We start from the raw sequence: 16,399 nt of genomic DNA, 5'->3' as shown, positions 1-16,399 counted from the left end.
GAGGGGTGAGACAGAACGTGTGTGAGCGTGTGTGTGTGTGTGTGTGTGTGTGTGTGTGTGTGTGTGTGTGTGTGTGTAGCAGGGTGGGGGGGTGGAGTGAGGGAGAGAGAATGAAGCTAGTGATTAGGGACTGGGTCTGAAAGCCCTTTTGAGCCACACTGTCTTTTTTTCCCTGAAATACAAAAGAGAGTTGCTGTCTGGTTGGCTGTCATGTAGTCTTCTGGGAGCCAAGATGTGCTGATTTTTGCTACCCTTTCTCCCCTCAGAGACTCACCGCACTGTGTTAAACCAGATCCTACGGCAGTCCACCACCCACCTCGCTGATGGGCCTTTTGCTGTCCTGGTAGACTACATTCGTGTCCTCGACTTTGATGTCAAGCGCAAGTATGTGCCCTGGGGGCTGTGGGATGGGAACTTTTCAAATGGTTATCTCCCCTCCCAGAAAGGAACCAGAATTCCTCCTGAAGGAGTGTTTTAAGGGGAAAGAAGTTTCCCTGGGTGGCAGCCCTTGGAATGGTACTGGACGAGAGGGAGGAGGGTCATCTGTGCCACTGACAGTCATTATACCTAAATACTCCCTGGCTTTCTCCATTCTTCATCAGAGAAATGCAAGCCTTTGTTTAATCACATGACTTCTAAAGTTCCATTCCATTCTTTGGGGTCATAGAGGAGGTGCAGCGGGGAGCCATAGTACACTTATAGCAGGGCTCGGGGGCAGCAGGGGCTCCACAGCACTCCTGACATCCTTACCCTTCTTTTCTGTGTACCTACACATACTTACCTGCTTGTTGCAGATACTCTGTGCCACAGTCTCTGTGGGCCTTTATTCAGTAGAGATGGAAAAATTTAGAGTTGGTAATGAATGACCTGCCTCTCCCAACTACTGGACACTTTCAGGTTCCCCTGGGGAACAGATGCTTGGAAGATGGAAGGAGCATCATTGTAGGTCTTCATCCTAATGCAGACAGAAGTTTGCTCTGCCACCCCCAATCCTATTTTCCTTCTTCCCTTCCTCCCAAGATACTTCCGCCAAGAGCTAGAACGTTTGGATGAGGGACTCCGGAAAGAAGACATGGCTGTGCATGTCCGCCGTGATCATGTGTTTGAAGACTCCTATCGTGAACTGCACCGGAAATCCCCTGAAGAAATGAAGAATCGATTGTAAGAGCCCAGAACAGAGAAAAGACAGGATGGGAGGGTGGAGGACCTTCCTACATGGTAGTGAAGGCTTACTCCAGTGCCAGGTGTGCAGGGGAGCTCCAGAGGAATTCCAAATAGGAACCTGGTATAGATAATCTCACTGAGCTATCTCCTTGGGCTGGTCTCATGAGACTGGTCCTCTACTGGCTAGCTGGCCCTTGGGCTGAGCTACCCAAAAATTCCCAGAGAGACAGAAGAGTCGTTGGCGTTTACAAAGATAGGCTTGATGGCTTCGCGGAGAGCTTTCTCTTATCATACTAGGAATGGGAAGCCTGCTGAGCAAATGGTATCCTGGCTTGGGGGAGACCACACTTGCATGAGTGGCCCCTCACCAAATTGGTAATCTCTCACTGGTGATTCTGAAGCCATCTAGAAGAGATCAGCAGTTTGGAATACTAAGTGTCATGGAAGCCAGTGAGATGGTAGACCTGTTGGAGTGGTTTGATGCTCCAGAGCTCAGGAACTTGGTTCCTCCTCTCCCTCGTGGCATGGGCTCACCATCCATGTTACCACATAGAAAGTCAGGAGTCTGAGACAGACTGGGCCCTGCTCCTTCACCTTACAGACCTCAAACTGAGCTCAGCCGTCTCCACCACCACTTGACAAATCCTCTCCCTGCTTTCCCTAAGTGGGGCCCTCATTTAAGCCTCTGTACCTTTCCTGGTACTGTTTTCTGGAATATTGATGAGCCTTTACTGATAATTCAGGACATCTTTTCTATCGATGCTTTTTTGGTCCCAGATCCCCACCCTTCCTTTGGGCTTTTCCTGGCACTCTGCATTCACCTCTGTTCTCTGATCCTGCACTCCCCAGCTGCTGCCTCACTCGCTTACTCGGGTCATGCTACATAAATGAATGGATTTGTCCTGGGCTTTCTGCACATCTGTTTCTGGTCTCTTATGCAGGTATATAGTGTTTGAAGGAGAAGAAGGGCAGGATGCTGGAGGGCTCCTGCGGGAGTGGTATATGATCATCTCTCGGGAGATGTTTAACCCTATGTATGCCTTGTTCCGTACCTCACCCGGTGATCGGGTCACCTACACCATCAACCCATCTTCCCACTGCAACCCCAACCACCTCAGCTACTTCAAGTTTGTTGGACGCATTGTGGCCAAAGCTGTATATGACAACCGCCTCCTGGAGTGCTATTTTACTCGGTCCTTCTACAAACACATCTTGGGCAAGTCTGTCAGGTGAGGAATGTGGCACAAGATCCACATTCTCACTTGACAGGTCCTTTTCTTGTGTCCCACCCCCGAACTTCCTCTCCTCTACCCTAACCCATGACCCGAATTGTTTTTCTAGATACACAGATATGGAGAGTGAAGATTACCACTTCTACCAGGGCTTGGTTTATCTGCTGGAAAATGATGTCTCCACACTAGGTTATGACCTCACCTTCAGCACTGAGGTAGGTAGAGAAATTTTGACCACAGCGCATCCTAGCTAATCCAGGAGAAACGCACTGTGGGACTGTTCTGGAACTGGCACTGGATAATCTCTCATGCTTCTAAGGAAGCATCTCGACTTCTTAAAGTCTCATGCCTCATTCCCCATCTAGCAGTGAGCAGTGGGTACTTGTATGAGACATCACACACAGAAAAACCAGGATTTGTAAAACAGTCCAGGGTGTTTCCTAGTTTTCTCTTTATTTAAAAAAAAAAAAAACTGTTCCAGTACAGTATTCTTCATCCCCAAAAGTAGTTCATTATACAGATAGATATCAATGAAACACAAAATTTTTTAAAAGTTACTCTTCCTCCAAATTGTTTTCCATAAAGATTGTGCTGTGTCATGTTACGCATGTTAATCATGCCTTTTTCTCTTTCACCATTGACAGTTTCCTTACTTTCAGCCTTTATGTGCTTTGGGGCCAAACCCTTGGCTTTTCCCTATTACAAAGTTATGCGCTCATGAGAAACGACACTTTTTTATGACCTTGCTTCGTCTTTCTGCCCAGGACATGTCAAAAAGTTCAAGTATTCCCAGATATCTATATAAATCCCATCCTAGACCAAGCCTGATACAAATGATTGGTGTTTTGGGTGTTCTAGGTCCAAGAGTTTGGAGTCTGTGAAGTTCGTGACCTCAAACCCAATGGGGCCAACATCTTGGTAACAGAAGAGAATAAGAAGGAATATGTACACCTGGTGTGCCAGATGAGGATGACAGGTAGGGGACATGTCCCTTAGACCCCTTATTCATATGGAGGAGGTCAGGCCTCAGTCATTTCACAGATACTGTTTTTTCTCTTCCCCTATGCCAGCCACAAGTGCCTTGCACAAAGAGTCCACAAATACCTGACCAAAAAGTATTTCCCTTCATCCACCCTCGTTCAAGGGCCAGAAGCTATGTTAGGTGAGGCAGGCAGACCATTCCGCATCCTTGTTGCAGCAGGAGCCAGATTGAGGATCTCTGACCTCTCACAGTTGTGTGAGTTTAGGTGCCACATGGCTTGTTGGTTCTTTCCCCAGGAGCCATCCGTAAACAGCTGGCAGCTTTCTTAGAAGGCTTCTATGAGATCATTCCAAAGCGCCTCATTTCTATCTTCACTGAGCAGGAGTTAGAGCTGCTCATATCAGGACTGCCCACAATCGACATTGATGATTTGAAATCCAACACTGAATACCACAAGTACCAGTCCAACTCTATTCAGGTGAGCTGCCGCTGGCGTCCATATCCCTAAGCAGTGCTAGTTGGTATGACACCACATAAACCAGTACTCTTGGGGGCAAGGGGATATAGGTGACAACTTTACTTATACCTAGCTCTTCATCCTTCTGGAACATGTTTTCAGAGGGTGTTCTTGCTCATCTTATGGAATGGAAGAACTGAAGCCCATTTCACAGAATGGACTTGCCTAAGATTCCAGATTCCATCCCCCTCATACTGGCTTCTTGTGTCCTTTCCCACAGATCCAGTGGTTCTGGAGAGCATTGCGTTCTTTCGACCAAGCTGACCGTGCCAAGTTCCTCCAGTTTGTCACAGGTACTTCCAAGGTGCCCTTGCAAGGCTTTGCTGCCCTTGAAGGCATGAATGGCATTCAGAAATTTCAGATCCATCGAGATGACAGGTCCACAGATCGCCTGCCTTCAGCTCACACATGGTAAGAGGAAGGGTTTGTTCTCCTTTTTAGTATTTTGACTGAGCTTGCATATTTGTTACTTCTAGACCCCTAATCAAGGGCAGGAACCCAAATCTGGCCCCAGCTGTGCTAGACCTGGAGTAGCTCATAATTTGGTGGTTTTATGGAAAAGGTGATGTTTGAGATGAGAAGCTGGCCCAGATTCACAGTGAGGCTGGGGAGACATTGAGGGTAAACACTGCCACATGAGAGCACAGTGTACTCCAGGGCTCAGCTGGAGCAAGGAGTTGCAGGGAACAGAAGGCTTAAAGAGGTTGGATCAGCAGAGGCTGGATCACCAGTGACCCCCAAATGCCTCCTTGGAGCTTGCACATTAACCCATAGGTGAGGCTGTGGTGTCTAAGGAGTGACAGGGTCAGATTTATATTTTAGGTGCCTGATGGCCCGGTATCGGGGCCAGATTACAGGAGGGAAGACCACGCTAGGACAAGATTTCAAGTCTGCAAGAGAATAGGTTTCCTCAGGGAGGAGAGATCAGTGGGCACCATGGGAACACAGGGATTTGGTTATCTTTTGTCACAAACTGATCTTTCTTCTTTCTTTAGTTTTAATCAGCTGGACCTGCCTGCCTATGAGAGCTTTGAGAAGCTCCGCCACATGCTACTATTGGCCATCCAGGAGTGCTCTGAAGGCTTTGGGCTGGCCTAATAAGGCCCCGCCCACCACTGTGGGGTTTTTCTACCGTTGTTGGACCTGGGAATGGGGGGAAATGAAAACAAAAAAGAACCAGAAAGAAAATGTCAAAAACCAATAAATGAAATCCACCAACTCACCATGTGTGTGTCCCAGCTTCCCCATCTTCCCCAGCGCATACCCGTTCCCCCTCTCCTGCTCATTCTTTCTCCCTCTCTCCCTCTTCCTCACCTCCTCCCTGTTCCATGCCGTCCATGATCCCCAGCCCATGTGTTAAAAAGGCATTAGCCTTTGCAGGGACCTGTTTGTCCCAACTGTTTGAACAGTGTGCTCCTCAGATTCTGTGTTCAGAAGGATTTGCTGCATTGAGACTTGAAACCTTTGGATAGGGGAAAAATTATATATATATATATTTTTTTGTTCTGTTTGCATTTCTTAATTTGTGCTTGGAATGTGTTGATGTGCACAGCTAATGATTCAATGCGAGATAAGATTGGCGTCTGTGTTGTGGAGGTTTCAAATAAAGAGCACTCTTCATAACTCACTTTTCACAACGGAGTTTTTTTCAAACTTAATCAACTCTTGAACACATGCTAGACATCTGGAGAAAAGATGCAGATGGACTTTCCAGAAAAACCATCTCTGCCACCACCACTGGTGCATCTTTCTTCTTCAAAGTCAGTTTCCCCATTGTCAGGAGAGATCAGCAGCCACCAGGAATTGAGGGGAGCATTTTTTAGAATGGGATCTGCACTTGAGGGCGGTGATGGTGTTACAGTTTGCAGCCAAGGACAAAGCAGCACCTTGCTTGAGGGGAACAAACCAGCAGGTTGTAAGAAACATTCTGAGAACCCAACCAACAGTTCTATTTGATGAGCCTTTATAACCGCCTCAAGTGTAGAGCTCCGTTTAAAATTTTTATTTCATTTAATGTTCTAGTTTTTTTCCTAACAAATTTCAGTAAGCAAGCAAGTAATTTGACTAGCTCTCCAGAATAGTCTTCCTATCCATTTTGGTTTTGTTTCGTCGTCTGCCAGTCTGTTCACAGATCACCCAGTAGTCTCATGGTTTTTACTCCATCCAGCAGTTAAAGCTGATCCAAGGACTTCGATGGTTCCAGCTTTCAAAGAAAAAAACAAAGGTTTAGTTAGAAAAAATAACCCTAAGTGATACTTGCTTTGTGTGCTTTTTCTCATTCTCTGAGGCTCTATTTTGTAAAGATTTTCTCCCTAACCTGATCTCCCCCCCACCTTGGTCCTAATGCAAATGGCTGCTAGATATTTTCTCCCTTTTTTAAAATACTCATGCTCGCCTGTGCCTCATCCTGCTGACAACCGAGAAGACAGATGGACTGACCCTGTCCTTGCTATTGAACTTCTAGTCAAGGGGGAAGGAGACTGAGTAGTTCTGTGACAGATGTAGGAAGGGGTCCCTAGGTTCCGGAGCAGAAGTCCTTGACCTGGACTGGAAGATCAGGGAAGACTTTCCACTGTCAGGCACTCATGAGTTGAATCCTGGCTGGGAGTAAAGATTAAGGAGGAGAGGGTCAAGGCAGTAGGAATCCAGCTGATGGCACAGCTTGAGCAAAGGATGGTGGTCTGATGGGAGTCCAGCAGGGCTTTGAAATGAAAAGAATAAGCAGAGATATGGTAGAATTGATAAATAAGAACAGATTCCTTGAAAAAAAGTAGAAAACTCTTAACATTTAAATTTGAGAGGTATAGGGCTTGGGAGTTGGGTGTGGAAGCTGAAGTACAGACGGATTGAATAACCCTGAAGAAAACAGTGAACCTAATTCAGTGGCGTACTACAAAAATCTAACGTGTCCAAGCATGACATGCCTTTGGGATATGTGTATGGTGTAATATTCATCACCTCAATGTCAGTCAAATAAAAATTCTGTCAATTGATGCAAGGCATTTGCTAACAATAATTACTGGTAACTTACCTTGATAAGATTGCCTCAGACCAACAGCCAACATCACACAGGAAGCATAAGGTGGCCAATTACCACTACTAACACTTTTTATTCGAGTTCTAACTACTTCAATAAAGCAGAAAATAAGGTATAGCTATTGAGAAACTGCTAACCAAAGAGAACCAAAAGTTAGTAGCACTTAAAACAGTCCAGCAAGAGGACTGGTTATAATGAACAAAATATTCACTCATGTAGATGTTGTCCCAACAAGTGTGAATAAACAATACATACAATGGGATCCTGTGTAGCAGTAAAAATGTATTGCGTATATCAACATGCATAATCTCAATGGTAAGTATGAGACCTGTTTAAAAGTTACAAAACAATACTATACAGCATATGTACCAAGAGCATGAAAAACTATATCCATATGCATGAAGAGTGAAAAATCCATGCATAAGTATGACAAAGTACTGCACAATGTTCAGGAGAAGCTGTGGGAGACAAGCAGTTCGGAAGAGGTAATCACACAGAGCTTCAACTACGTTGGTGATGTTTATTTCTTAGGCTCGGTGGTGCTAGACTCGGTGTTCCTTATAATGCTATATACTATGATAACTTTATAACACACGAGATATTTCATAATAAATTTTTGAGATAGACAATTTATTAAATTTCACAATGAATTTGAGGTAGGTAGCAGGGGAGTCAATAACAGGCCTAATTCTCCATGAGGCTGCTAGCATGACATGGTTAAACATGTCTCTTTGCCCCTGAGTAGTTCCCTCCACTGATCTGTGTATTTTGATGACCATGGGTTATCTCCTTATTAAAATAGTCCTCTCTTCTTATAATTAGGGTGATCATGTAATTTATCCAAAGTTGGAATATTTAAGAATAAAAAATTGAATAAAAAGGTGCTATTAATAATTATGCAGGTCACAGATGCAAACCAGATAAACTGGAATGTATGGTCCTATATTTAGGATGTGAATCATCTAGGCTGGAGAAACAATTATTAACCATAATAAAAAAAATTCCACTGAGCACTTACCATGTACTGACAGTACTGAGAAGGCCCTGCGTGGAGAGAAGGAGGCAGGTGTTAGTAAAGTACAGGGGGCAGTGGGTGCACAGAGACTTACCAGGCAGGGGTAGCAAGATTAAACATGTTCTCAAATACAAGCAATAACCAGTTAGAGAATGAACAAGAAACAGATTATCTTCACAACAATAATAAAATACCAAAGAATAACCTTAAGAAGGAGTGTTTAGGACTCATGAAAGAAAATGGCAAAACTCATGAGAAGCATAAAAGAGGCAAATGGAGAGACGTATTGTGTCCATTTGGATAAAAAGGCAAGTGTGGCTGGCTTCAAGACTTCGGGGGACAAACTGATATGCAAAACAAAATGCGAGTTGAAATAGGCAGACCTGACAAAATGGCCTCAGCCATGAATACTCAGCATGTTGTGGTCTGTACAAAAAAATGAAGCGCCAAGAGCCAGTTGTGGAAGGAATAGCTTTGTCAATGTTAAGGTTAGGAAACTTGCCTCAGTATTGGGAGGGTAAAAAATACAAATTTTGCCCTGCACTTCACACTAAATAAATTCCAAATGGGAGATTCAAGAGTGAAAACTATGATCTTTAAAAGCACAAAATGAAAATATGGGCAAACAATAACTGATCTGGGTCATGGAAAATCTAAGGCTAAAATCTACAAAGACATCATAATGGAAAATATATCATAATGATATATTTGACAACTAAAATGCTGGCAACACCATGAACAGAATTTAAAAAACATTGACAATCTAGGGGGGGAAATGTCTATAACAGGCAATGGGTTAATCCTTAAATTTACAATCACTTACAAATCACTAAGACTTATAAATCACTAAGAAACTTACAAATCACTAAGAAACAAACTCCCCAACAGAAAAACATGCAAAGATATGAAAAGGTGATTCACAGAAGAAGAAATATAAATGAGCAATAAGTATATAAAAATGCTTACCTCTGTGATAATTATTATTACCTCTGTAATAATCAGAGATCCTTTAAAAGCCCAGGGGAAACCACTTACCAAATTGAAATATATGATGGTTACCAGAGGGAAAGCATGGGGATGAGTTAAAAAGGTGATGGGGATTAAGAAGGACACTTGTGATGAGCACCGGGTGATGTATGGAATTTTGAATCACTATATTGTACACCTAAAACTAATATAACACAATGTTAACTAACTGGAATTAAAATAAAAATGTGTGTGTGTGTGTGTGTGTGTGTGTGTGAACACAGGTGGGAGAGAATGTGAAGAAAAAGGCACTGTTATACAGTGCTGAGAAATTGGCACCACCTTTCTGATGTGTAGTTTTGTAATGTCTACTGAGAAAGAGAAAAGCAGCCCCTAACTTCTGGGAGCTGGCCTGGTATTCACAGTTAAGCTTTGGTGTTCTTCTGTTGAACATAAACAATTTCACAGAGTATCAACATCCGAGAAGGCCATTCTGTAACCATGATGGATTAAGACAAAATTAAGACCACCTCGAAATCATGTCTGGACACAGACAGAACATCAGAGACATTGTCTAAACCACAGAAATTAACTGAACATCCCCATCCTGATTAATGAGTGGCTTTTTTTTTCCTTAGCCAATTACAGCTTTAGCCTCTTTCTAGTCCTCTCTATAGAGAAGATGTGTTAGCACACCCAATCATAAAATTACCCCCACTTCTGGATAGTATTCAACCTAGAGTAAAACTTCACTTTGAATTGTCCCCAAATCACCTAACAAGCCCAAAACCTATGATACACCTTTTTTCTTACTGCGATACCCCGCAGTCCCCCGTGCTGTGTGTTCCCCCCTCACTGCCAACTTTCTTGACTCAGGGCAGGTTCATGCTCCTGACCTTTGGCTGCTGGGGTACTGACACTGTGAAGAACCTTAAACTATACACAGTAAGGTGCCAACCATCATGTATCCTATATTCCTGTTAATGCTTTTTAATATTTATAAATTCAGATGGAAACTGGCAGCCCAAACTCTTTGGCTTGCAGGCAACAACCCGGTGTATGTGTGAGGGTGTGTGTGGGTGTGTGTTAATGTGAATGGTTTGGGGTGGACATATCTTCTCCAGGTCCCACAGTCTCCACATCTCTTTATGACACTCATATCCTCCTGCTCTGTTCATTGAACGAACATTTATTGAGCATGTACTGTGTGTCAGGCTAGGGATGCAGCAGTGAACACATCAGACATAAATTCCTGCCACCATGAAGCTGACATTCTTATGGGTGAAGGCAGACAATAAATACGTCAGGGAGTGAGTGACATATTTTCTTTTCTGAAGAAAAATACACATAAAAAGAGAGTTGAGGGGGGAGGCTATTGTAACTGGGGTGGTCAGAGGAAGGCCCCTCTGAAGAGATGACATTTAAGCTTAGAAGATCTGCGTGAAAGAAGCGAGGATATAAGCCATCAGAGGATCTCAAGGAATAGTGTTCCAGACAGAAGGAACAGCTAGTGTAAAGGCTCAGAAGTGGAAATTTGCATGGTATCCAGGAGGACCAGGGTGGTTCTAGGTGATGGTAAGTGTCCTAGGTGTTGAGGTCAGAGAGATAGACAGGAGTCAGATCCCAGGCTTTTACTCTGAGGAAGGTGGGAACTACCAAAGGGCATTGTACAGAAGAGATGTGATGCAGACCTCTCCAAGGCTTGTGAAGAGCAGGTGGGAGGGGCCAACGTGGTGGCCGAGGAAGCCTGAGAAGGATGCCGAGGCCCTCTTCCAGGCAGTTCACAAGTTACGGGGGGGGTGGGGGGGGCCTCTGAAAAGAGTCCTTAATAGGTTTATTGTAGGCTTGTGTGAAACAAAGCATTGTAAAAGAGAAAGCGGGACCGAAGGCCTAAGGTGAGCCAGAGCCTCCTCTGGATGATGATGATGATGACGATGACGACGACGACGACGATAATGACGATGATGACGAGGAGGAGGAGGAGGATTTCCTTGTCTGTTTTTCACCGTGGGCGAGTATTTCTACAACTGAAAATAAATAGCCTAGTTCTAGTGGGCACGCCCTGCTCCCTCCCCTCCCAGACGCAATCCTTAGGAACCAGAGGCGTCCCACCCTGCCCGGCACAAACCCTGCAGCGAAGCCTCGCCCGGCTCCTCTTGGTTTGCCGGGGGCTTCCCCGATTTTAGTACTGAAAATCCCACCTCTCCGGCGAACCAGGACAGTTGGCCACTGACCCCAAGTTGGTCACCCTCCCCAAGCCGACTGGCTCCTCGGCCGTTGAGGAGAGGGCTGGGCCCCAGCGCTGGGCCTCCAGCCAATGGCGGAGCGGGACGTGGAGGCCAGGCGTGCTCTGCCCTGCAACCCCAGGGCCTGCCAGAAACCGCTCGGCCTGAGGCCCCACCCCGGAACCGCCTCCCCACTCCCCTTCCGGGAAAATCAGTGGGTGTGACCCTGGGTGTGTGTCACCGGACAGCTTCCGGGAGGAGGCATTGTTACTGTGTTTGGGGAGATGGTGTGCGGTCTAACTGCAAGTGATCTGATCGTATGACTGTGTGCATTGCTGATTGTGCATGACCGAATGGGCTTGTGGGGGTTAACTGTGTATCTGTCGTTCCAGAAGTGGGTGTGTGACTGTGTGACCACTAGCGTGGCCCGGATCCGGTGCCTTGAGTTATGGTGATTAAGTTGTTAAATAACGAAAATGTAACTTGAGTACATTTTAAAGATCTAATTGGCCTTATTAATCCATTCATGAATTGGGCAGCAACCCGTCTAGCAAGTAGAGGGGAGCTCCAAAGGGCTACGGAAAGAGGAAAGGTTTTTAAAGGCAGGACAAGGAAGTCATAAAAAGAAAAAGGGATTATTTGGGGTGAGGTGACATCCTTTGTGGGAAAAGGGGTCTTTTTTTTTTTAAAGATTTTATTTATTTATCTGACAGAGAGACAGAGAAGGAACACAAGCAGGGGGAGTGGGAGAGGGAGAAGCAGGCTTCCTGCCGAGCAGGGAACCCAATGCGGAGCTCTATCCCAGCTGGGATCATGACCTGAGCTGAAGGCAGATGCTTAATGACTGAGCCACCCAGGCGCCCCGAAAAGGGGTCTTATTAGGTGGATTACCTCATTTTCATTTTGGAACGGAGAGGGCCCATGTGTGGCAAATTACTTTATTGGTGCTGGCCAGAAAATTCCTGACTGGCTGGTTAAGACTACATGTCTGGGGGAGGTTGAAACTACAATTAGGTTAGGTATTAAGCCCCATCTTGGTGACTTGGCCTACCATTAAGGGACTCCATGTGGGGCCAGTGGTTTTCTTTTTAGTAATACCCCTCTTTTGATCCAACTCTCCACTTAATTTAGAGATGTGATCAAAATTTAAGGCATTAGCACTACTCCCAGCTACCACTCTGAATGTCTCGCCGTTTTTGTTGTTCTTTTTGTGTGGTATCCACAGGTCTTAACCTTTGTGATATTCTCAAGTCATGGTTTCAGGGTCACAATCTATAAGTCGGTCATTCTCTTAGTTCGTTTTCTGACACTCCAGTCCTAGGGAGATTGCTTGGAGGTGAGCAGCTACAAACATGCACTTAAAGCTCTTGAAAGAACACAATGCATGAGGGAGATTATTGTGATTATAACGACCAGGATAACTTCCAGTGTTTGGAATGCATTTTGGAGCGATGGTCCCCAAGACCCAAACCAATCAAAAGCAAATAAGTCAAAGAAAGACCCTGCTGAAGGAGTCTCCTTTTTTAAGCCAAGTGCCTTGCTCAGCGATCTTAAGTAATTGTTTCGACTTCCCCAGAAGTGTTAATCCAAGTTCAGCAGGTGGTGTTGGCCACAGCACAGACACCTCCTTACTCAGGAAAAGAGAAGGGCTATCCTTATTATCAAGAACTACTTTGGCCAGAGAGTCTATGGATCTTTTGGGAGCAACTATTGTCTTAGCGACAGAATCTGCAATACCTTCAAGAGTTAAGGAGGGGTTCGTGATCATAGCTTCATTTACATTTATTCCTCCCCAGGGAAGTGGGGCCCTGGTTCAGTGAATTCTGAGTCATGAAAGCCTCCTGGGAAGTCCTTTCTAACTCAATGATGTAAATACAGGGGAATCGACCAATGAGGTGTCTTAGTTCCTTTGGGGAAAGTTGGGAGCACCTTTAGATAAGCTAAAAGGTATTGTCAGGTTAGGTGCCGGCCATCTAGGCATTCAAAGACCCATAGAGATGACAGAGACAAAGACAAATCCTGTCAGGGAACAGACCATTCCCATTAGGGTGGTCCTGTTAATGGACTCATTCACAGGGATTGCTGCATTTATTCATTCAAGCCAGTGGTCAGTCAGGTTTTCAGTGCATATGGGAACAGAATCCCTGAGCCTGAAATAGTCCATCTAAACACCAAAGATGGGTGCTGCTGGGGAGAACTCATTGAGTAGGAGGCAGATCTGATCTAGATAATCATGGGAACGTGGGAGTGCAAATGGACTAAGATTTATGTAGGTAGTTGGGGATGTATAGTTACACTCGGAGAGAGGTAAAAACAAGGCACTGGATGTTCTGGCCATAAGAGTTGAACTCAGTAAAAGACTTCTAAGGGTGGGGAGAAATCGGTCACAGGGAGGATGAGGGGATCTCGAGCATCGTGGGTAGATTGCTATGTTGGATGACAAATCCAGTAGTCTGAAAGATTACCCCCCTCCTAGCAATGACGTAGGTAGGAGATAACAGGGGAGGGCATTATGTTTCCAGGCCAATGCCAGTAAAGGAAAGGGAATAAAGGAGAAAGGGCTTCATGTTTAAAGTATGAAGTCTTGATCTGATGTCTTTTTTTGCTTGTTTGTTTGCTTGTTTTTCCTTATATTTTGATCGATGTCTTGAGCAGGAGTGGTCTACCCCAATGTCAGCTACTTCTCTTCCTTGTCAGTTTGATTTGGAGGCCTCGAGTGCCCGCCCAGGATCAGCTGTCAGATGGAGCCTTCTTTAGCTGTGAGATGTGTACCCAAGGCTCAATTCCTTCTAGTTCTGCAGCAGTGTCAGTGGTCAGGAGCACTTAGTAAGGTCCTTTCCACTGGGGCTGTCTTACTCTGATGACATTTCCAGATTACCCAGTCACCAGGCTCTAGACTCTGACCAGTAAGGATCCTTTGAATTGGAATATGGACAAGCTTCTTGAACCTGTTGATAGGCTTGAGCATAAGACATTAAGGACTTACAGTAGCTGGTCATACTCGTTTGAGATCAGGAATCAGCAGAAGGTTTGTGCCACTGGACATTGGTCTACTGGTGACTTTCTTGTATGAAGTGAGTTTATGATTTCCAAAGAGGGTGCTACGAAGAGTCAGCAAGAGCAAAGATGGTACCTAAGGCCAAGGGAGTCTGCTGGTTTCAGCAAGTTTAGAGATCTTAAGTTTGAGGATCTCATTAGTTCTCCTGACATTGCCTGATGATTGAGGGTGATAGGACAGTGATAATTCCAAGAAGTTTGCGAGGTTCTGTGTTAAACCTTGTATGGTTGGCCCAACAAAGTGGGTACCTCCATCACTGGAGATCATGGAAGGTATAACCCAAGTGGAAAATGCATTAAACAGTTTCTTGGCCACTGTGAGGGCATCAGCCCTGTGGCCAGGGCACACTTCAGTCCATCTGGAAAACATACATACAGTAACAAGAACATATTGATACTTCATACTAAGTGGCTGTTGAATGACATCCAGCTGCAGGTGTTCAGAGGGTCCAGAGGAAGGGAACAAAAACACTTTTTCCCATTTTATGGACCTGACAAATCAGACATTGGTGATAAACTGTTTTTGCAATTTTACAGAAGTCTCCCCGCTGATGTCTATTTATAATTTGAGTCATCTCAAATGCACCACAGTAGGTGAAGGAATGTAAAAACTGAAAAATGGGGTTTGCCAGGGAGCCGGGAAGAACCAAGTAGCCATCTGGGGTTTCCCATAGCTCTGGTTGTTCATTTAATTTACAACTATTGTTTGCCCATCTCAATTTCTCTGCTTCTGACTGCTGCCCTGTTGTAAGGACATCCGGATGGCAAAAGTCTGACATGGAGGGCAGCCTGGTAAAAGTCTGGCAGAAGCAGAATGGACTGAAATTGCCTTTGCATGGGAGTAAGCCAGGGCATTCCCCTGATACTTGGGTCCAGTCGTTTTAGTGTGAGCCTCCATTTTAATGACAGCAATTTCAGAAGGTAGCAACTAGCAATAAGAAGGTCATTTGCTTGCTGCCCACTTTTGATTGGGGTCCCAGAGGATTAAGAAAACTCCTTTGTTTCCATAACATTCCCAAATCATGGACAACCCCAAAGACATGCTGGTTGTCAGTACAAATATTAGCAGTTTGTCCTGATGACCGGCATGCTCTGGTAAGGGCACAGAGCTCTGCTCTTTGGGCTGATTTCGCTTGTGGGGGTTTCCCCTTTTGAGTAGTTCATATTGGATAGTAATAGTATAACCAGCTTGGAGATTCCCTTGTTCATGTCTACAGTATGACCTGCCAACAAACAAGGTTAAATCAGGAGGAGTTAAAAGGGTGTCCCTTGTTCATGTCTACAGTATGACCTGCCAACAAACAAGGTTAAATCAGGAGGAGTTAAAAGGGTGTCTCATAAATCAGGGTGCAGTGTCGTGAAATGGGATGTTACCACCTCACCGTCAAGGGGCTCGCCTTCATTGTGCAGGTGTGGTAATGTTGCCGGATCGAGGACGTTGCAGTGTTTTTAAGATGTAGACGAGGTAGTGAAAGCAGAAGGTAGGAGATTCCTCTGCTCGCGGAGAAGATGGTTTAGTCAATTCAGAGTTAAGAAAACTTTGGGCACAACGAGGAGGTTGTAAATAGACAGCATTTTCTGGAGTTAGATCTGCCGAGGCTTCTATTAACTTGGCATCTGCAGCTATAGCCTTGAGATTGCTGGGATAGTTAACTAATTAGAATTTAAATAAAAATCTTGAAAGAAAAAAAAAGAGACTGCTGGGATAGGCACAAGCAAGTGAACCAAGTTATATGCTATAATAAGCAATAGGCATATGTTCGTTACCACGTTCTTGCGTGAGCATTCCCAGGGCTTGATTATCCATCCCTTTCTTGTACAAATAAGGAGAAAACTTTTGAGTAGTCAGGTAGCCCTAAGGCAGGCAGTTCTTACAGTACTTATTTTAGGCTTTTGAAGGCCTGCTCACGTTTATCTTCCCAAGGAAGGGTCTCAGGGCCTGAAATGTTCCTGCAGTGGAGAAGCTAACAGACAAAAATTAGGGAGCCCACAGTCTGCAATTGCCAGTCAAGCCCAGAAACCCATGAAGCTGTTGCTTGTGGGCCTAGGAAATCCCCGGGTTACTTTAATTCTTTTTGGAAAGAGCTAGATTCCCCCAATGCTTAGATTATGACTTAGGTAATGAACAGAATTGAAAGAGGGGCGCCTGGGTGGCACAGCGGTTAAGCGTCTGCCTTTGGCTCAGGGCGTGATCCCGGCGTTAT

At 44.9% G+C, this 16,399-nt stretch overlaps 1 protein-coding gene and 1 long non-coding RNA gene across 15 annotated transcripts in view; one reads left to right on the top strand and one right to left on the bottom strand.

Annotated features, from left to right (window-relative positions):
- The window catches only part of HUWE1 (HECT, UBA and WWE domain containing E3 ubiquitin protein ligase 1), a 164,038-nt gene extending 158,515 nt beyond the window's left edge, over nt 1-5,523 (top strand). For all 14 annotated transcript variants that reach the window (XM_034649608.1, XM_034649610.1, XM_034649619.1 and 11 more), the window contains 8 exons: nt 267-384; nt 1,021-1,161; nt 2,106-2,393; nt 2,506-2,611; nt 3,255-3,372; nt 3,675-3,856; nt 4,116-4,306; nt 4,891-5,523. In XM_034649608.1, coding sequence (XP_034505499.1) covers nt 267-384; nt 1,021-1,161; nt 2,106-2,393; nt 2,506-2,611; nt 3,255-3,372; nt 3,675-3,856; nt 4,116-4,306; nt 4,891-4,993 — 1,247 coding nt within the window. In that variant the 3' untranslated portion in view covers nt 4,994-5,523. The remainder of the gene's footprint in view (nt 1-266; nt 385-1,020; nt 1,162-2,105; nt 2,394-2,505; nt 2,612-3,254; nt 3,373-3,674; nt 3,857-4,115; nt 4,307-4,890) is intronic.
- Nucleotides 5,524-5,885: 362 nt separating this feature from the next.
- Nucleotides 5,886-11,288, bottom strand: LOC117797446. The gene is made up of 3 exons (XR_004622422.1): nt 11,115-11,288; nt 7,951-10,940; nt 5,886-6,098 (listed from the first exon to the last, which is right to left on the bottom strand). It is a non-coding gene; the product is annotated as an uncharacterized LOC117797446 (long non-coding RNA).
- Nucleotides 11,289-16,399: the final 5,111 nt, after the last annotated feature.

The sequence above is a fragment of the Ailuropoda melanoleuca genome, chromosome X (assembly GCF_002007445.2).
Source record: "Ailuropoda melanoleuca isolate Jingjing chromosome X, ASM200744v2, whole genome shotgun sequence".
In the NCBI taxonomy this organism is placed as follows: Eukaryota; Metazoa; Chordata; class Mammalia; order Carnivora; family Ursidae; genus Ailuropoda; species Ailuropoda melanoleuca.
Note: the sequence above shows the minus strand (reverse complement) of the source record. Positions and strands in the feature narration are given on the sequence as shown.